Source organism: Saimiri boliviensis, chromosome 4 (genome assembly GCF_048565385.1).
Source record: "Saimiri boliviensis isolate mSaiBol1 chromosome 4, mSaiBol1.pri, whole genome shotgun sequence".
NCBI lineage: Eukaryota > Metazoa > Chordata > Mammalia > Primates > Cebidae > Saimiri > Saimiri boliviensis.
In genome coordinates this window covers 162,112,683-162,127,802 of record NC_133452.1, presented here as the reverse complement: position 1 = coordinate 162,127,802, position 15,120 = coordinate 162,112,683, and the positions used below count along the sequence as shown (strand labels likewise).

Here is a 15,120-nt window from a genome sequence, read left to right as displayed (position 1 = left end):
TTCTGCTTGTTCACATATTTTATTTATCCAGTGGAGGAAGGAGAAAAAAAAAAAAAAGACATGGCTCTAAGGTGGTACAATTCTAAGAAAATGCCAAGGTCACATTTTCCATTTTCCTCAGTCTACTCTGAATCCACAAATTAAACAAAAGTGCAAGAATGAGATGAACATCTTGCTGGACCACAAAGCATCTTGTTTGAGAACAAAAACCCTTTTTAAGGTGAATATCTACCAAGGGCTTCCTTATTTGAGGATGGCTTACTTTTGTTTTTATAAAAATACGACAGCATTTTATACATTGCTGGGGTTGACTATTTAAGGGTAGATAGTGTGAAGGCTGCTGACTCGGTGGCTTTCCAGGAGTCTAATTCTGAGAGAACCCACCATGTGTGAGAGCCACAGAACATTACAAACATCTGTTGGGGAGAGACTCGATGATACAACGAGATTCCACAGAAATGGAATCTTGGATGTCTGAGTGATGAGAGCCCAGACATATTATGATCCAGGACTCCCATTATACTAAAGGGAAAAATGAGGTCCGAAAGGTTAAATAAGTTCCCCAAGATCACACAGGTAGTAGAAGAAACTAAAATTTCCTGGTTTCTAATTCAGTACTTTGGAACACTGCAGAAGTAGACTCTCTTAAAATTAATTTTTTGGTCAAGACTTGAAAGTTGGCAATTTCAGCTTTTTTAAAAAAATTGGATAGCAAATTTCTGCCTCTAAAAAGTTTTTTTTTTTAATACTGGCTGGGGGTGGTGGCAGGTGCCTGTAGTCCCAGCTGCTTGGGAGGCTGAGGTGGGAGGATCACTTGAGCCTGGGAGTTCCAGGCTGCAGTGTACTATGATTTCACCACTGCACTCCAACCTGGGCAAAAGAATAGCACTTCATCTCAAACGGAAAAAAAGACCATGGAGAAAGCAAAAAGATTTGTGAATGCTGACAACTTTGTATTCAATGTCAGGAACCTCATGTCAAGATATAGTTAAAAGACATATTCGGATCAAAATCAGAAAATTCCACATTTCTATGAACACACATGACAAAAATCTTACACATAGTGAGACTGGAAGGGAAGACAGCACCACGAAGGAAACATTAGATAAACCAGCATTAGAAAGTAAAGTGAACCACATTAGCCATTGGTGAGCTGGTCTAAACTGTTCGGCACTTTCAAATAACATGGAAAACAACACAGAGTCACAATCTATGAAAGAGGAGTTCCAGGGGGCTCCTGGTGGCCAGGCACAAGGAAGCACCCATCTTAAGCAGCTGGATGCCCATGCACAGACTTAGGCATGGCCCTGACCTCTGCCAGAGCCGGCTGGACCGAGCAAGTGTGAGTCCACCCACCGTGCTGCCCACAGCTGAACACAGCCTTGGGGCAGTCCATGCCACATCTTCTTCCTCTGAAAAATCGGCCTGCTGCTTTTAACCACAGGCATAAATCAGACAAGAACTGGGGTGGGAAAAGTTTCAGGTTGCTGATAGAGGCTGGACATTTTGAACCCTGGACAAAGTGACTGGAATCGTCGTTTCCCCTGGCCCTGGAGCTTTTGTAACGGGCTGAGTGTGGGCTTTGATGTCTGCGATTCGTTCTTTAAACTTCTGCTGGAGGAACTTTTCTTCTTTGGAGTAGCTCTTTGCAAACACTGACATCAGCAGGCACCCTGCCATGGATGTACCCCCGATGCAGAAGAGAACGGCTCCTGCCAGCTTATACATGTCAAGAGCACTGTTGAACTGGACAGCATGCGTGTCGACCACCACAAAGTCGGCTTCACCAAATGCTTCGATTTTGGGCGGCACAAGAAAGCCCACTGCCAGAACAGTCAATCCGAGGATCACGAAGACTGCACCTGAGATGAGTCCGACCTAGAGGCAGATAACGACAGAAGCCAGACTGAGTGAGGAGGGTGCTTTCGCTTACCCTGAGCCCTCGAGGGCAGCACTTGTCTGTTTCCTGAGAGAAGTGAAGATTTCTGTTACCAAATTTGCAGGAAACACCTACTTAATTTTTGGTTGTAAAAGGTGAAAGGTGATCTTCTTTCCAATTTTAATACCAACCCAAAACTCCAGCATTCAGTCTTGAGATATATATATATATACATATATATATATATATATATATATATATATATATATACATATATATGTAATTTTTTTTAAAATTTTCATGATGCTTTGTAATTGACAAAACTTTCTTTTGCTTCTTTTGCTTACATTGTCTCATTTGGTCTTGAGGGAGAAAAGTAGCCCTGATATCCAGGAGCTGGCCTTGCTGTGTTCCCCAGGCCTCGATGTTGTTAGAAGCTGGCTAGGAGCTCACAGCAAAGCCATGCTGCTCTGCCAGGCACATCTCACAGAACGGTGACACGTGCTCGTGCTGGGACCACGGTGTGATGAGAAAACACAGTGCCTCTTCATCACTTCTTCTATGCACAGACAAAAACCAGGTCCTTGTAAAATCACAAAAGGCCACATGGCCCCTTCTCCTGGCTAATACGAATGAAGGCTACTTCTTTACCCATGACAGCTTTAGTCTCACTCTGGTCTACCCTCTCTATACATAAGATTTATTAAGATATCCAGTCACAGCACTGTCCCTAACAATCCAGAATGAACTCTTGGTTCATTAGCCCCTCCCTGAAAGCACCCAACCAGAGCCACATCCTATGATATTATACTTCCTTTCACACTCTCAGACTCCAACGCCCTACATTCTCCTATGGTGACTTTCTCTGTCCCTGTAATGAGTAATACATTCAACTCCAGTAATACATACAGCAGCATCGAGTGGTCTTCCCAGTAGTTTTGGCTGGAGGACATGGACAGGCTTTGTAACTACTCACCTCTTTTCCAAGTAAGCAGAGAAGGAACCTTAATTGCCAGTTTACAGGTAAAGAAATGTAGTCTCAGAGAGGGTAAGTCATAGGCCAAAGATGGACAGCTAGCAAGCTGCAGAGGCAGGGTTAGAAGCCACAGAGCTAGTCTCCAGGCCAGTGCTCTTTCTCCTCTCACGTGTAGCTATGTGGGCTGTACTTGTGCAGATGCTAGGAAGTGTTCAGAATGGCAGGTGGAGGTTAAACTGCATTAGGTCAAGTCCTAATGAAATGTCACACACTACAGATGGAAATGATGTACCATTTGGTGGCTACGATCACAGGTTTGGAATAAATAGACTCGCACTTGGATTCTACCACCACTACCTAGCTCTTGAATCATAGAAGGAAAGTTACATAAAAGCTCTTGTCATTAATTTCCCCATCTATAAAATGACAAATGCTCATAATACCTACCTCCTAGAAGAGTCGCCAGGACGAAATGAGACTATGCATAAAAGCACTTAGCCTTGCATCTGGCAAAGTTACAAATTGTAATAAGTAGCTATTCTTCTTCTCATTTGGAAAGACACCACTTGTAAAATTGTTATGCTACATTGGTAACAGTATTACAGTTGCTCAGCCCTTGGAATAAGGAATAGCTAACATTGTTACTTTTTAAACACATTTTTTCATCTCCTTCTGTTCTTAATTGGCTTTAGTTAGAATAACAAGGTTAGGAAAATAACCAGATACATAACATCATTTACTCTTTAATATTTAAATTTTTGAGATAATACACTGATAAAGGAGGGTTGGCTAATAGAAGGGAAACATATTCACAAATCTATCACCCTAGCAAAAAAGTAACTGCTATTATTGAACATCTCTTATGATCTGGGCTAGTGCTAGATGTATTTTCATTTAATCCTCACAAGCATCTTATGAGAAGTAGGTATTTTTATTCCCATTTCATCTATAAGAAATCTTATGTATGTTTATAAGGTTAAAGCAGGATAGTTCAGCTGGGCATGGTGACTCACGCCCATAATCCTTAACATTTTGGGAGGCCGAGGCAGGCAGATCACCTGAGGTCAGGGGTTTGACCAGCCTGGCCAACATGATGAAACCCCATCCCTACTAAAATTACAAAATTAGCTGGATGTGATGAGGCATGCCTGTAATCCCAGCTACTTGGGAGGCTGAGGCAGGAGAATTGCTTCTTGAATTCAGGGGGGCGGGGGTTGCAGTGAGCTGAGATTGTGCCATTGAACTCCAGCCTAGGCAACAAGAGCGCAACTCCATTTCAAAAAAAGAAAAAGAAAAAGAAAAAGAAGTATAGTTGATGGTCCCATAAATAGCAGATGGTGTGACCAGTTCTAATACAGATCTGTGTGTGAGCCTCCTACCCATGATGTTTCTTCTGCCCATAATACTTCACCAATTACTATTTTGCATATTTCTTTCTATTATTTTTATTTGAACCCCAAAGGAGTTTTAGCCACCATACGTGAACAAATTTCCATTACGTCATATTGTAAGGAAACTGAAAATCAGAGAGAGTCAATAGGATGTCTTCTGAAATTAAAAAAAAGCTGTTTTATGTAAGATATAAGTACCACAGGAAAAATTGGGCTGTAAGATATAACATTTTGGATTGCTTTCTACATTTTTCTAAAAATGGTGGCAAGTACATTTACCTTCCAAGACTAACCATTATTTATAACTTTTAGAAAATGACTCACTTCAGAAAATTCTGAAAGCACACATGAAATTAAATACCCATGGTGACATGCTTCCTTTCTCACTAAATTACCTGCCTGCTGAAAAATTGGCATTAATTCTAAAAACTTGAGGATAGCCAAAAGATATCTGTCCAGTTTCTGAGATTCTGACAGCAAATGAGACCCACTGTCTGTGTGTCCTGCTTCCCAGGGCTCTGTTCCAGCCTGACACTCAATATGCAACCCTGCCTGCCTGACGTAAACCACCAGCTGAACACAGAGAAAGGTGGTTGGTTCTCAGAGAAGTCCGCTCCTCAGCTGAGCAGTGATTTCGATCAAAATCCACTCCTGGACTTTCCTTTGGAAGCTAAAAGGCAAACCATGGCTTGCAGATGGCAGATTCCTGCTCACTTGAAGAACTGGAACATGGCTGGCCTTTCTGAACCTGCTCCCCTTTCCCGCTGATGTCGGAGAATCAGAGAGGCTCGCCCTCTGTACTGGGAAAGCAGCATAGTGAACAGCTGACCTCAAGGCTTCTGAAGGTGCTTTCCACGCCAGTCGCTAATGAGACTCTCCAAGAGATGCAGCCACTGAGAATTCCGGACCTGTTCAAGCACAGAGGGAGAGCGTGGGATGCTAGGTAGGAAGGAGACAGTCATGAGTAGGCTGCTTCCAACCCTCTCACAGAGCATAAGGGAGGTGAGAAGAGCAGCTGGGCTACATTGGCTTAGTCCTGGTACCAGGCTGGAGCACTGGAAGGAATAAAGATTGAAGTTGTGATTTCAACAACATCATAAAAATTGTCTCTGGACACAGTTCTAAGTCGAAGTGATCCCAGGTCTAACAGAAAGAGGGCTGTCAAACTGAGGGAGTCAAAACATTGCAATGCAGAGGTTGTTTAAGGTTCTGAGCAGGCAAAGCAGCCTTGTTGAGGGCCACACAGAAGAGCTGGCGTGCCCTGGGAGGGTCCTCCTTCAGGCTCAGTGGAGCAGCCTGGAGCCTTGGGGTGGGAAGGCCAGCTCCAGTGATGACAGAGAAGGGCCTCTCCTGGTGGTGACAAACCCCTGAAACAGCAGCGAGGACAGTTTTTGTGCTGTGACTTCCGATTCCACTCTTGGCTGTGGGAGGATGTGTGAAAACCCAGTTCCTGCTGCTGGAAAGGAAAGTTGGAGAGGAAGGAGAACTCATTTGCATGCCAGAAATTCTGTTTGGTGGGGGCTACAGGCCAGAGACTGCTGCTGTTTTGACCAGCATCCTTTCATTGTATCCCAGTGAGATGATGAGGCCTGAAAATGCAGTTGACTCCAACAGACAGAGCTGGCAGCAGCCGCGGCACAGCTGTTCTGGCAGAGAGGAGGCAGGAATGACTGCTGGAAGCAGGAACTGCCATGGCAGGGAAGAACCGCCTGGCGTGCGGGGAGTGCTGGATGGAGCTGCGTGTGCAAGGCACTATCTGGGTTAGAGGTTATTTAGGGGAACCATATCAAGGGCGAAGATGGGCTTTTTCTTCTGCATCCGCCCTGAGGGCTGTGCTGACCTCTCCTGAGCAGGACGTCAGCTCTGAGCGTGATGGATGCCAGCAGTGGGGGCGGACTCTAGCCCCTCAGTCCCTGCTTGCCTCAGCTTGACACTGAGCTTTATGAAGCAAGAACTGATGCCTGGTGATGATCGAGGTCCTTCCACAGCCTGACCTCACAGTCGTCCTAGACCCTTTAACTGGACAGTGAAATCACATCACCTCTTCCACCTAACAGAGATTCCTTCCTCCAGTGCATAAACACATTCAACTACCTCCATCTTCGAAAGCAGTTCTCCAGCCCTGCGTCCCCTCTCTTCCTACTGCTCAGAGTCCTTTCTGCCCTTGACAGCCACGCCGAGTCCTCCACAATTTCCTTAAACCTGCTTCTCTGAGGTTACAAAGGATCTCTTAATTGTCCAATTTAATGTCAAACTTAATTTCTTTCTTCAGCTCACTTAGATCTTCTCCGTTCGTTGATACGAAACACTTAAACTTTTGTGAAGCCGTTCCCCATGCTGTCTCTGACATACTTCTCCTTGTATCTCTGCTCTAAACAACTCATGCTCAATCTGCTTTGCTGGATGTTCTTCATAAATTATTGGTGTTCCCCAAGATTCTACCCTTCCTCACCTTTTTTAGAGACTGGGTCACTGTCTGTCCTGCAGGCCAGAGTGCAGCAGTGCAAGCATGGCTCATTGCAGCTGTGAACTCTTGGCCTGAAGCGATCCTCCATGCTTAGCCTGCTGAGTCCTCTGGGGTTACAGGCACGCACCACCACACCGGGCTCAGGAGTCTACCCTTGACCTCCACCTCTTTTTATTCACCATGTTCTATTTAGGGTTTAACTGGAAGCTGCAGTTTCAACTCCTGCCTGTTACCAATGACTTCCAAACCTCCAATTCCAGCCTGGATTTTTGTCTGGAGCTCTAGACCGTATTTCTGATAACCAACAGGGGAATCTCTAGAAAAATATCCCAACGGCTCCTCAAACCCAAAAAATTAAAAATGGTGCCCAGCCACTTCCTTCCCGATTTCTCTATTTGTGTTCTTCCCATCCGCCCAGCCATGAACTTGCTCCTCCCAGTCAGAGTGGTGGATCATTCAGTCTTGGTCACTCTCTCTCTTAAGCATCTCTTGAATCTTTTTTGTCCTGTCCCATTATTATATCTTGCCTGGAACACTGCAGCAGTGTCCTGATGATCTCTATCACTCCATCCTTCAAAGACAAGCTGCGGAATCTTTTATCAACAGAAATTGTACCACATGGCTTCTTTTCTAGTCTTCCACGGGACATTAAGTCAAGTGAAATGAGGCAGGCAGAGAAAGACAAATATCGTATGATCTCACTTCTATGTGAAATCTAAAAAAGTTGAAATCATAGAAGTAGAGAAGAACTGGGAGTGAGTGGGAGAAAGCCGCCTTGGGAAGATTTTGTTTGAAAGACACATAATTTCAGTTAAGCAGAGTAAATTCAAGAGACCCATTGGACACATGGTGACTACAGTCTGTAACAGTCTTGCGTTCTTGAAAATTGCTGCAATAGATTTTAAGTGTTCTTACCACAAAAGAGCATGTGAGGTAATGCATATATTAATGAGTTTGATGTAGTCATGCCACATTGTATATGTATTTCAAAACAACGTGTTGTACATGACGAACAGATGCGACATTTACTTGTGATTTAAAAAGAAGAGTCTTCCACAGCTACTCTCATCTCTAGTATAAAACTAACTTCTTAATATCTAACAAAACTTTGAAGGAAAATCCAAGGGCTTAAGTTTAAACTCTGACTTAGCTTAAGAGGGGCAACTGGAGAGGTCAGGACAGATGGGAGAAACAGCCTGGGTCTTGACAGCAAAGAGAAGGGCCGGAGTCACTTTCACAGTTAGTGAGGCCGTGGAGGCGGTCATGCCCTGCGCCTGCCCATCAGCATCGGGCGCCCTCATGACACATGAACCTCTGACACAGGCTGATACGATTTCTGAGACAGGTGGAGGAAAAGGCAAGAAGATAACCCTGAGGTGAGAAGAGAGTGGTAAGGGCTGAGAAGACTGCTCCCATTGGTTTCACACCTGCATACGGCACTGTTTGATGCATGGACAATCAAGTGGTGACAGCCTTAGTCAAGGTCAAAGGCAAAGATAAGAAAAAAAAATTCCACCATAGCTTGATTGATTCTGGAGCAGCAGCAATGGGTGATGGGACTATGTTACATCAATTTTTATGGAGGGCGTCAGCTGTGGGCAGTGAGATAAATTAGAAGTGGCTGAGGCAGTCATGCAGTAACCTAGGATTTCTGAGACACTGAGAAAGTATGTGGCAGTGTGTGTGTGTGTGTGTGTGTGTGTGTGTGTGTTTACACTTCATCATGACACCCCTCCTAGGAAAGCCTAGCTTGAATATCATGCCCCCTCACTGTACTCAAGCTGAAAGACTATGAAGAAATGTCTATTACATAGCCCTTCAGAGCTTTCCGTGCACTGGCTCTTGTTTACATTCCCATGTTCAATTCCTGACTCTTCAGCTTTTGAACATTTATTCCAGCCACAGGCAACTCTTTGCAGCCTCCTGAACATGCTGTACTCTCCGATGGCTCTAGGCTCTTGCAACGTCTCTCTATTGAGATACCCCGTTCCTGCTTGCTTACATGCGACCTCCTCTTAGAGCCATTTCTTCCTCTAGGCTGCAGCAGATACCCACTCCACCCTGCCCCTCAAACCCTGTGCTCCCAGTAAGTACTGTGCCCGCTTTAAGTGGGGCATTTAGCATATTGCATTATAACAATCTGTGTACATGGTCACCTCCCCTATTTGGCTGCCAACTCTTTCAGGTCAAGGGCTATATCTTATTCAGAGGTGAAGAACAATATTTGTTCACAAATATTCAACATCTTTGAAGAACAATATTTGTTCACCTCTGAAAAAGAGGAGCTTACTCACATCAGAATCCCGGAGGCTCCCGTATAGCCTGGTGCGTGTTGGACAGCTACATATTTGAAGAAAGGCAGAATGATACGGTAAAATCGATGTTAGGCGGATACATGCAATAAAGATTCTATCTCAGACACATTTGATTCCAATCTCTGTTCTCATTGAGTCTTGCTGCCCACTGCTTAAAGCTGCCTCAAGGACAGAGTCCTGCTAAAGCACTGTGCACTCAGCCCCCGGTGAGAGGCCAGCATGACCCTTGCAGCAGTACAGTGGAAGCAGGCAAAGGAGAAGCCGGCAACTTGAGCCACCTACAGATGCAGTCTGAATACAAGAAAAAAACATAAAAACAGAATGATAATAGAAACATGAGCATAGCTGGCGCCTTTTCCTGTGTTGGTACAAAGCGCTTCATAAATCCAATGGAATGAATTCACTCATATTCCCTAGGAGGAAACCCAGGAACAGCTGGTTCATCCCTTGGTAGAGAGAAGGTCTTTAAGACAGTGAATTCCTAGGTTAGTCAAGTTGACACTAGGCTTCTTGTTTTGTGGTTAAGGTACACATCCAGGACTCCAGCGCCACAGCAAATAAATATTTTTGGATCTTGATTTGGAATGGAAAAATTAATGAAATCTGAATTCTGGGGTTGGTAATTTACTGTGAGTTCTGTGTTTTAAACGCAGAATGCACATTTCTTGTTTGATGGGTTTACAGGTTCATGAATCATAACCAGTGCTTTGGAGTTCCAAGAACACACAGTATTCTGTGTGTCAGTGGCATTTCAGGCTCTTGGCACAATAGATCTGTCAGGCAAATACCTTTTCTTTGACACATAGGGAAACAAGCACCCACATATCTGGGTAAATACAAGATGTGCCGAGCCTGGCTAAGCGTTTCATTGGCTAAGGCCAGTAAGGATTTGTCAGAGGGGAGATTTCTACAGGGCAAGGATGCTGACTTGACCAGTTTTGATATGCAGAATGTGTGACAAGAATGTGATTTTGAATGAAGACACTCGGGTCTTGGGTTATCTTTGCTAACAACTGTATTACCTAACATTTTATTAATTCTATTTCAAGTTTTTTTCCATTTAAGAACTCAGTGCTTTCTACAGCAACCAGTAATAGTAGCTCATATAGCTAATGCTTACTAAGTACATACCAGGACTGTGTTATGCTCTTTGTGAATATTACCTCATTTAATTTTGCCTCTTTTATGTGGAAGATGCTATAAGTATCACCATTAGAAGCCCCCATAAGGCCAATTAATTTGCTCAAGGTTGTAGAACGATTAAACGGAAGAGCTGGGATTTGAGCTCATGAAGTCTGAGGTTAGAATTCATATTCACGATTACTATGCTCTACTGCCTCCCGTGATACGCCTCTCCTGAGACGCCTCTCCTGATAGGCCTCTCCTGATAGGCCTCTTCTGATACACCTCTCCTGATAGGCCTCTCCTGATGCGCCTCTCCCGATACACCTCTCCTGATAGGCCTCTCCCGATGCGCCTCTCCCGATACACCTCTCCTGATAGGCCTCTCCCGATGCGCCTCTCCCGATACACCTCTCCTGATAGGCCTCTCCCAATACGCCTCTCCCGATACACCTCTCCTGATAGGCCTCTCCCGATGCGCCTCTCCCGATACACCTCTCCTGATAGGCCTCTCCCAATACGCCTCTCCCGATACACCTCTCCTGATAGGCCTCTCCTGATGCGCCTCTCCCGATACACCTCTCCTGATAGGCCTCTCCTGATACGCCTCTCGTCCTACGCCTCTCCTCGTCCGCCTCTCCTGTCATAACGCCTCTCCTGATATGGCCAGTAAGTTGCAAGTTTATGTCAATGTGTATGTCAAAAAGTTCTGGAATCTTTTGAGAGAAACAAAGATTGTTAGAGCTGGGGGAAGACCATGGCATCATCTGAGGTTCACCTTCTCAGTATCCCTTCCTGAAGCCTCTTCCTTCCCTTAGGTTCTAGATGTCGGAACGTCCCAATGCCCTCTTCTCTGCTACATCCATAGTCCCCTCCTGGATGATCTCAGAAGTCCCGTGCCTGGCAGAGATTCTGTGTGTCAGTAACTCCCAGGCCACAAGCTGTAGATTATATATTTTCAATTGCCACTAGAGATCCCTGCTTGGATGTCTAACAGGCATAACCTTTAGCTGAATCTGACTACTTTTCACCACCTCCGTTAACTCCACCAGCATCTCTTGCCTGGGGACTTCAACACCCTCTAAACTAATCACCGTCTTCCAGTGGCTTCCCATGTCTCTCGAGGTAAAAACCCAAGTCCTCACTATGGTATACAAGGCTCTACAAAAGTCATCTGTGCCCTGTTATTTTTCTTAATTTATTGCCTGACCCTTTTCTCACCCCACTCCAACCAGAGTGGAGACCTCTTGCTCTTTTTCAAACACACCAAGCTTGTTTCCATTTCAGAGCTTCTGGACTCACTTCCCAGTCTCGGGTGACGTTCAGCCAGGTCTGTTCCCTCAGCTTATCCTAGCATTCACTGAGATGGCATCTCCTCTGAACGCCTTCGACCATCAGCACATCCAAATCTGGTCTCCGTCACTCCTTGTCATCCACAGCACTGTCACTACCTATAATTCTATCATGTGGTTTCTTTCTTCACAGTCTGTTTCCCATGATAGATTGTAAGCTCCGTGAGGGAGGTGACTTTTTCTTTGCCCGTTTACCACTTTAACTCCAGCACTTTGAACCCTTTTGGCACCGAGTGGATGCTCACTAATTATCTAATGAGACTCCTTCATCTGGGGAGGCTGGGGTCAGAGAGCCCCATGATCACACACTTGGTAGAGGCAGAGCTGGTATACTGACCACTACACTATATCTCGTCATTAACTCTCTCTAAATACTGAATGATTTCTTTTTAATAATTGTTGCAACTTGTCAAATGATACTTAGCAACCCTGTAAGGGAGGCTAAAAGAATGTAATGTTTTGCCTATGAATGCCTCCAGTGAGTGAATTTAGTGGCACATTATTAATAGCAATATTAATAATTCATATGGGAATCGCACCTATTTATGTTTAACCCGCTCATCAATAATTGTGCTCTGTTTAGAGGCTTTCTTTGGCCCAAGGTTTGGATTCTTCTTTCCTAAGGGAAGAAAAATGCATTTAGTAGCACCAAGAGTGATGTACCGAGAAAAATACATTTAGTATCATCAGGAGTGATCACAGAGAGTACTAAGCCTCTTCATCCTCCACAGCTGCAGTATTAACTATGTCTAATAATTTTTCCATCCTCTAAGTTAAACACATACTCCTTTCTTACCTTCCAGAATACTGAGCTCCACCTGTTAGGTGATCTCTGGATCTGAAAATCATCCTCATACTCCCACATTGAGGCGGTACAGTCCTCATAAAACTGGTGCAGGTAGGACCGGACTCCATAGCGCTGGTACCCGCCCTCAGCGGCAACCTGTGCCTGTCTGGACCCACATACGTTGCTGCAAGAACTCATCCTTCCCAGCTGGAATGACAACACCCACATGGATCAGTGCCACGGGCTTTGGCCTCAGGATCAAAAGACACAGGAAAGGTAAGAACCAGACTGAGTAATGTATGCCTAGCTGAACAATGCTCATTTCATTAGAGAAAAGGTACTTTTAAAGACCCCTCTTTCTTATAAGTGGCTCTTCTTTTTTGTTTAAAGCAAAACTACCCTAACTACTCATGACTAGAACTGCATCTGCATAAATGAAATGAGACACAACAGCACAGCTCACATAAATTAGGTACACATTTCAGCATGAAGCACGCAAGAAATGACGACAGAGAAGCTGAGATTTTCATGGCCTTGACAAGAAATCTTTAATCTCTTAGAATCCAGTCGCCTTTGCACTTACATGTTAAAGAATTGGGCAGGCATTGTCAATTGCTGAAGATGGAGTTTGTTTTAAACTGTCCTCTCAGATTTTTAACCATGTTTCCTTGTGAAATCTACACAGTGTTACTCTTACCAGTTCTACATTTTGCCTTCCAATCTCAGGTAACTTCCTCTGGCATTTTAACTAACTGTCAAGTTGTACAAAGCTTTATTAAAAAGCTGCTGAGCAACTTATGCCTCATGGTTTATTCATCACAAATGGCCAGTAATTTATACCTCACTAACTCTAACGCCATATATTTTAGTCATTATTTGTGGATACATCTGTCCATGTGGGTGGCTAGAATATAATGTGGAGAGTGGACACAGCCTTTTATTATTTTCCAGGTAGTATCCAGTGTAAGTAAGAACTCGGAGAACTGTTAAATAAAACTATGTCCTGGGTAGGCTGCCTGGGGCTCTGCTCTTTTAAGATGTAAATTTCTACTTTATTTGACCTAATCAATACCCTTAGAGACAGGCATTTATATGGATTTTGTTACTAATCATGTTTTTTTTTCTTTTAAAAAAAGAAAGAATTACTGAGGACAGTAAATTTGGTGAATAAGGAAATTGCCAGTTATCATCTGTACTTTCTGATCTCCATGTAAGCAAACAAATATATAGCTGGAAATGTGAACTATGTGTTTGGATTTTTAAATTATCCTGTAGATAGATAAGAACACATAGACACAGGGAGGGGAACAAAAAACACTGGGGCCTGTTGAGGGGTGGGAGTGAGAGGAGGGAGAGCTTTAGGACAAATACCTAATGCATGTGGGGCTTAAAGCTTAGGTAAGGCATTTAATGGGTACAGCAAACCATCATGACACGTATCTACCTATGTGACAAACCTGCATGTTCTGCACATGTATCCCAGAACTTAATATATAATATAAAAAAGTGGAAAAATAAAATAAATATAAAATTCTGAAAGAACTCTTTAGTCCAGAATATAGCTGCCACACCATCGTTTGACTATAAATGAAGGTAATTATTTTTATGTTTTTAAATTAATCAGACTTCTCCTCAAAAAATTATCCTGTAGATAGTTTTAGTTGTGTGGACATGGTCTATATGTGACAAAGTGAGCAATAACAGAGAAGATTATTTTCCCATCAAACCAGGTTTTCTCAGAGCTCGGGCTATAATCCATGCCAACAAAGGCTGATTAAATGTTTCCAATTACTTGTCAAGCAACCAGCTAATAATGTTTATCTACAAAAGAAAAATAACGATCTACAGTCCCATCAAGTGCCTATATGTGGCCACTTAGTTTGATTGGATAGAATTATGGGGCTAAAATCAAAGTTGGAACCAGGGATAGTCAGCAATTCCTTGTCCAGTGGGCACAAAGTAAACCCATGAGAACATCTTTAAATACATGTCCTTAGCTACAAATGAGTTTTGGTTAAAAATGTAGTCAAACTGAGGAAAACATGACCCTGGTCTGAGAAAAATGATGCAGCAGATGCTATTAATGGTGACCAGTAACCTAATACTTTTAGCTGTTGGTCAATTAAAACCAACTAACTGTTAGTGCCTGTGCTTTTTTCCTGTTTCAGGTATAGCTACCATATAAAGAAATCACTCAGGGAAAGAGCACAAGGGGGCAAGTTTACATACATACACACACGCGCGCACACATACACACACACACACACACACACACACACTTGCTTTTAAACATTTAGAAAGATGTGATTTCCTAAAAGTCAATATTTTTAGAATGTTCTTTGCCTGAGTGGAGCAGCAAAATCTGGCAGATCAAAAGAATATTAACCTAGTTTTAATATATGAAGCACTAGGATGATCTCTTCAGTACCTTCTGTTTAATGCTTATACAATGAAATGATTAACAAGATTACCATCGCGATGGAAATGGCATAATTTTAAGGGCATTTTCCTTTAAGGCATTTGAATGCAAATTTCAGCTAAGGGGAGACGGGATTGGTATTACTAACTCTGCTTTGTCAACTAGGAAACTGAGGCATAGAAAAGTCATCTACTAAAGGTTACACCATGAGTCAGGGAACAGATGAAAAATGACAGTTAATACAAGAAGCAAGAGTATGGACTGAATCATAGATGTGCATAGTCAAACTACCTCCTCCAAAGATGTATTTTCAGATTTTCTATAAAGCATCAGAGACTTTAACATGAAAAAGGGACAGCAATAGTTATGATAGGAATAAAAATATCCCTCATAGCAACCGTGAGCATTATTT

The 15,120-nt window shown here is 43.3% G+C and overlaps 1 protein-coding gene across 1 annotated transcript; it reads right to left on the bottom strand.

Moving 5' to 3' along the window:
* NRSN1 (neurensin 1) lies at positions 1-12,487 on the bottom strand. Its single transcript, XM_003927305.4, has 2 exons — positions 12,299-12,487; positions 1-1,878 (listed from the first exon to the last, which is right to left on the bottom strand). The coding sequence occupies exons 1-2, from the start codon at positions 12,485-12,487 to the stop codon at positions 1,480-1,482; spliced, it is 588 nt and encodes a 195-aa protein (XP_003927354.1). The 3' UTR covers positions 1-1,479.
* Between the last annotated feature and the right edge of the window lie 2,633 nt (positions 12,488-15,120).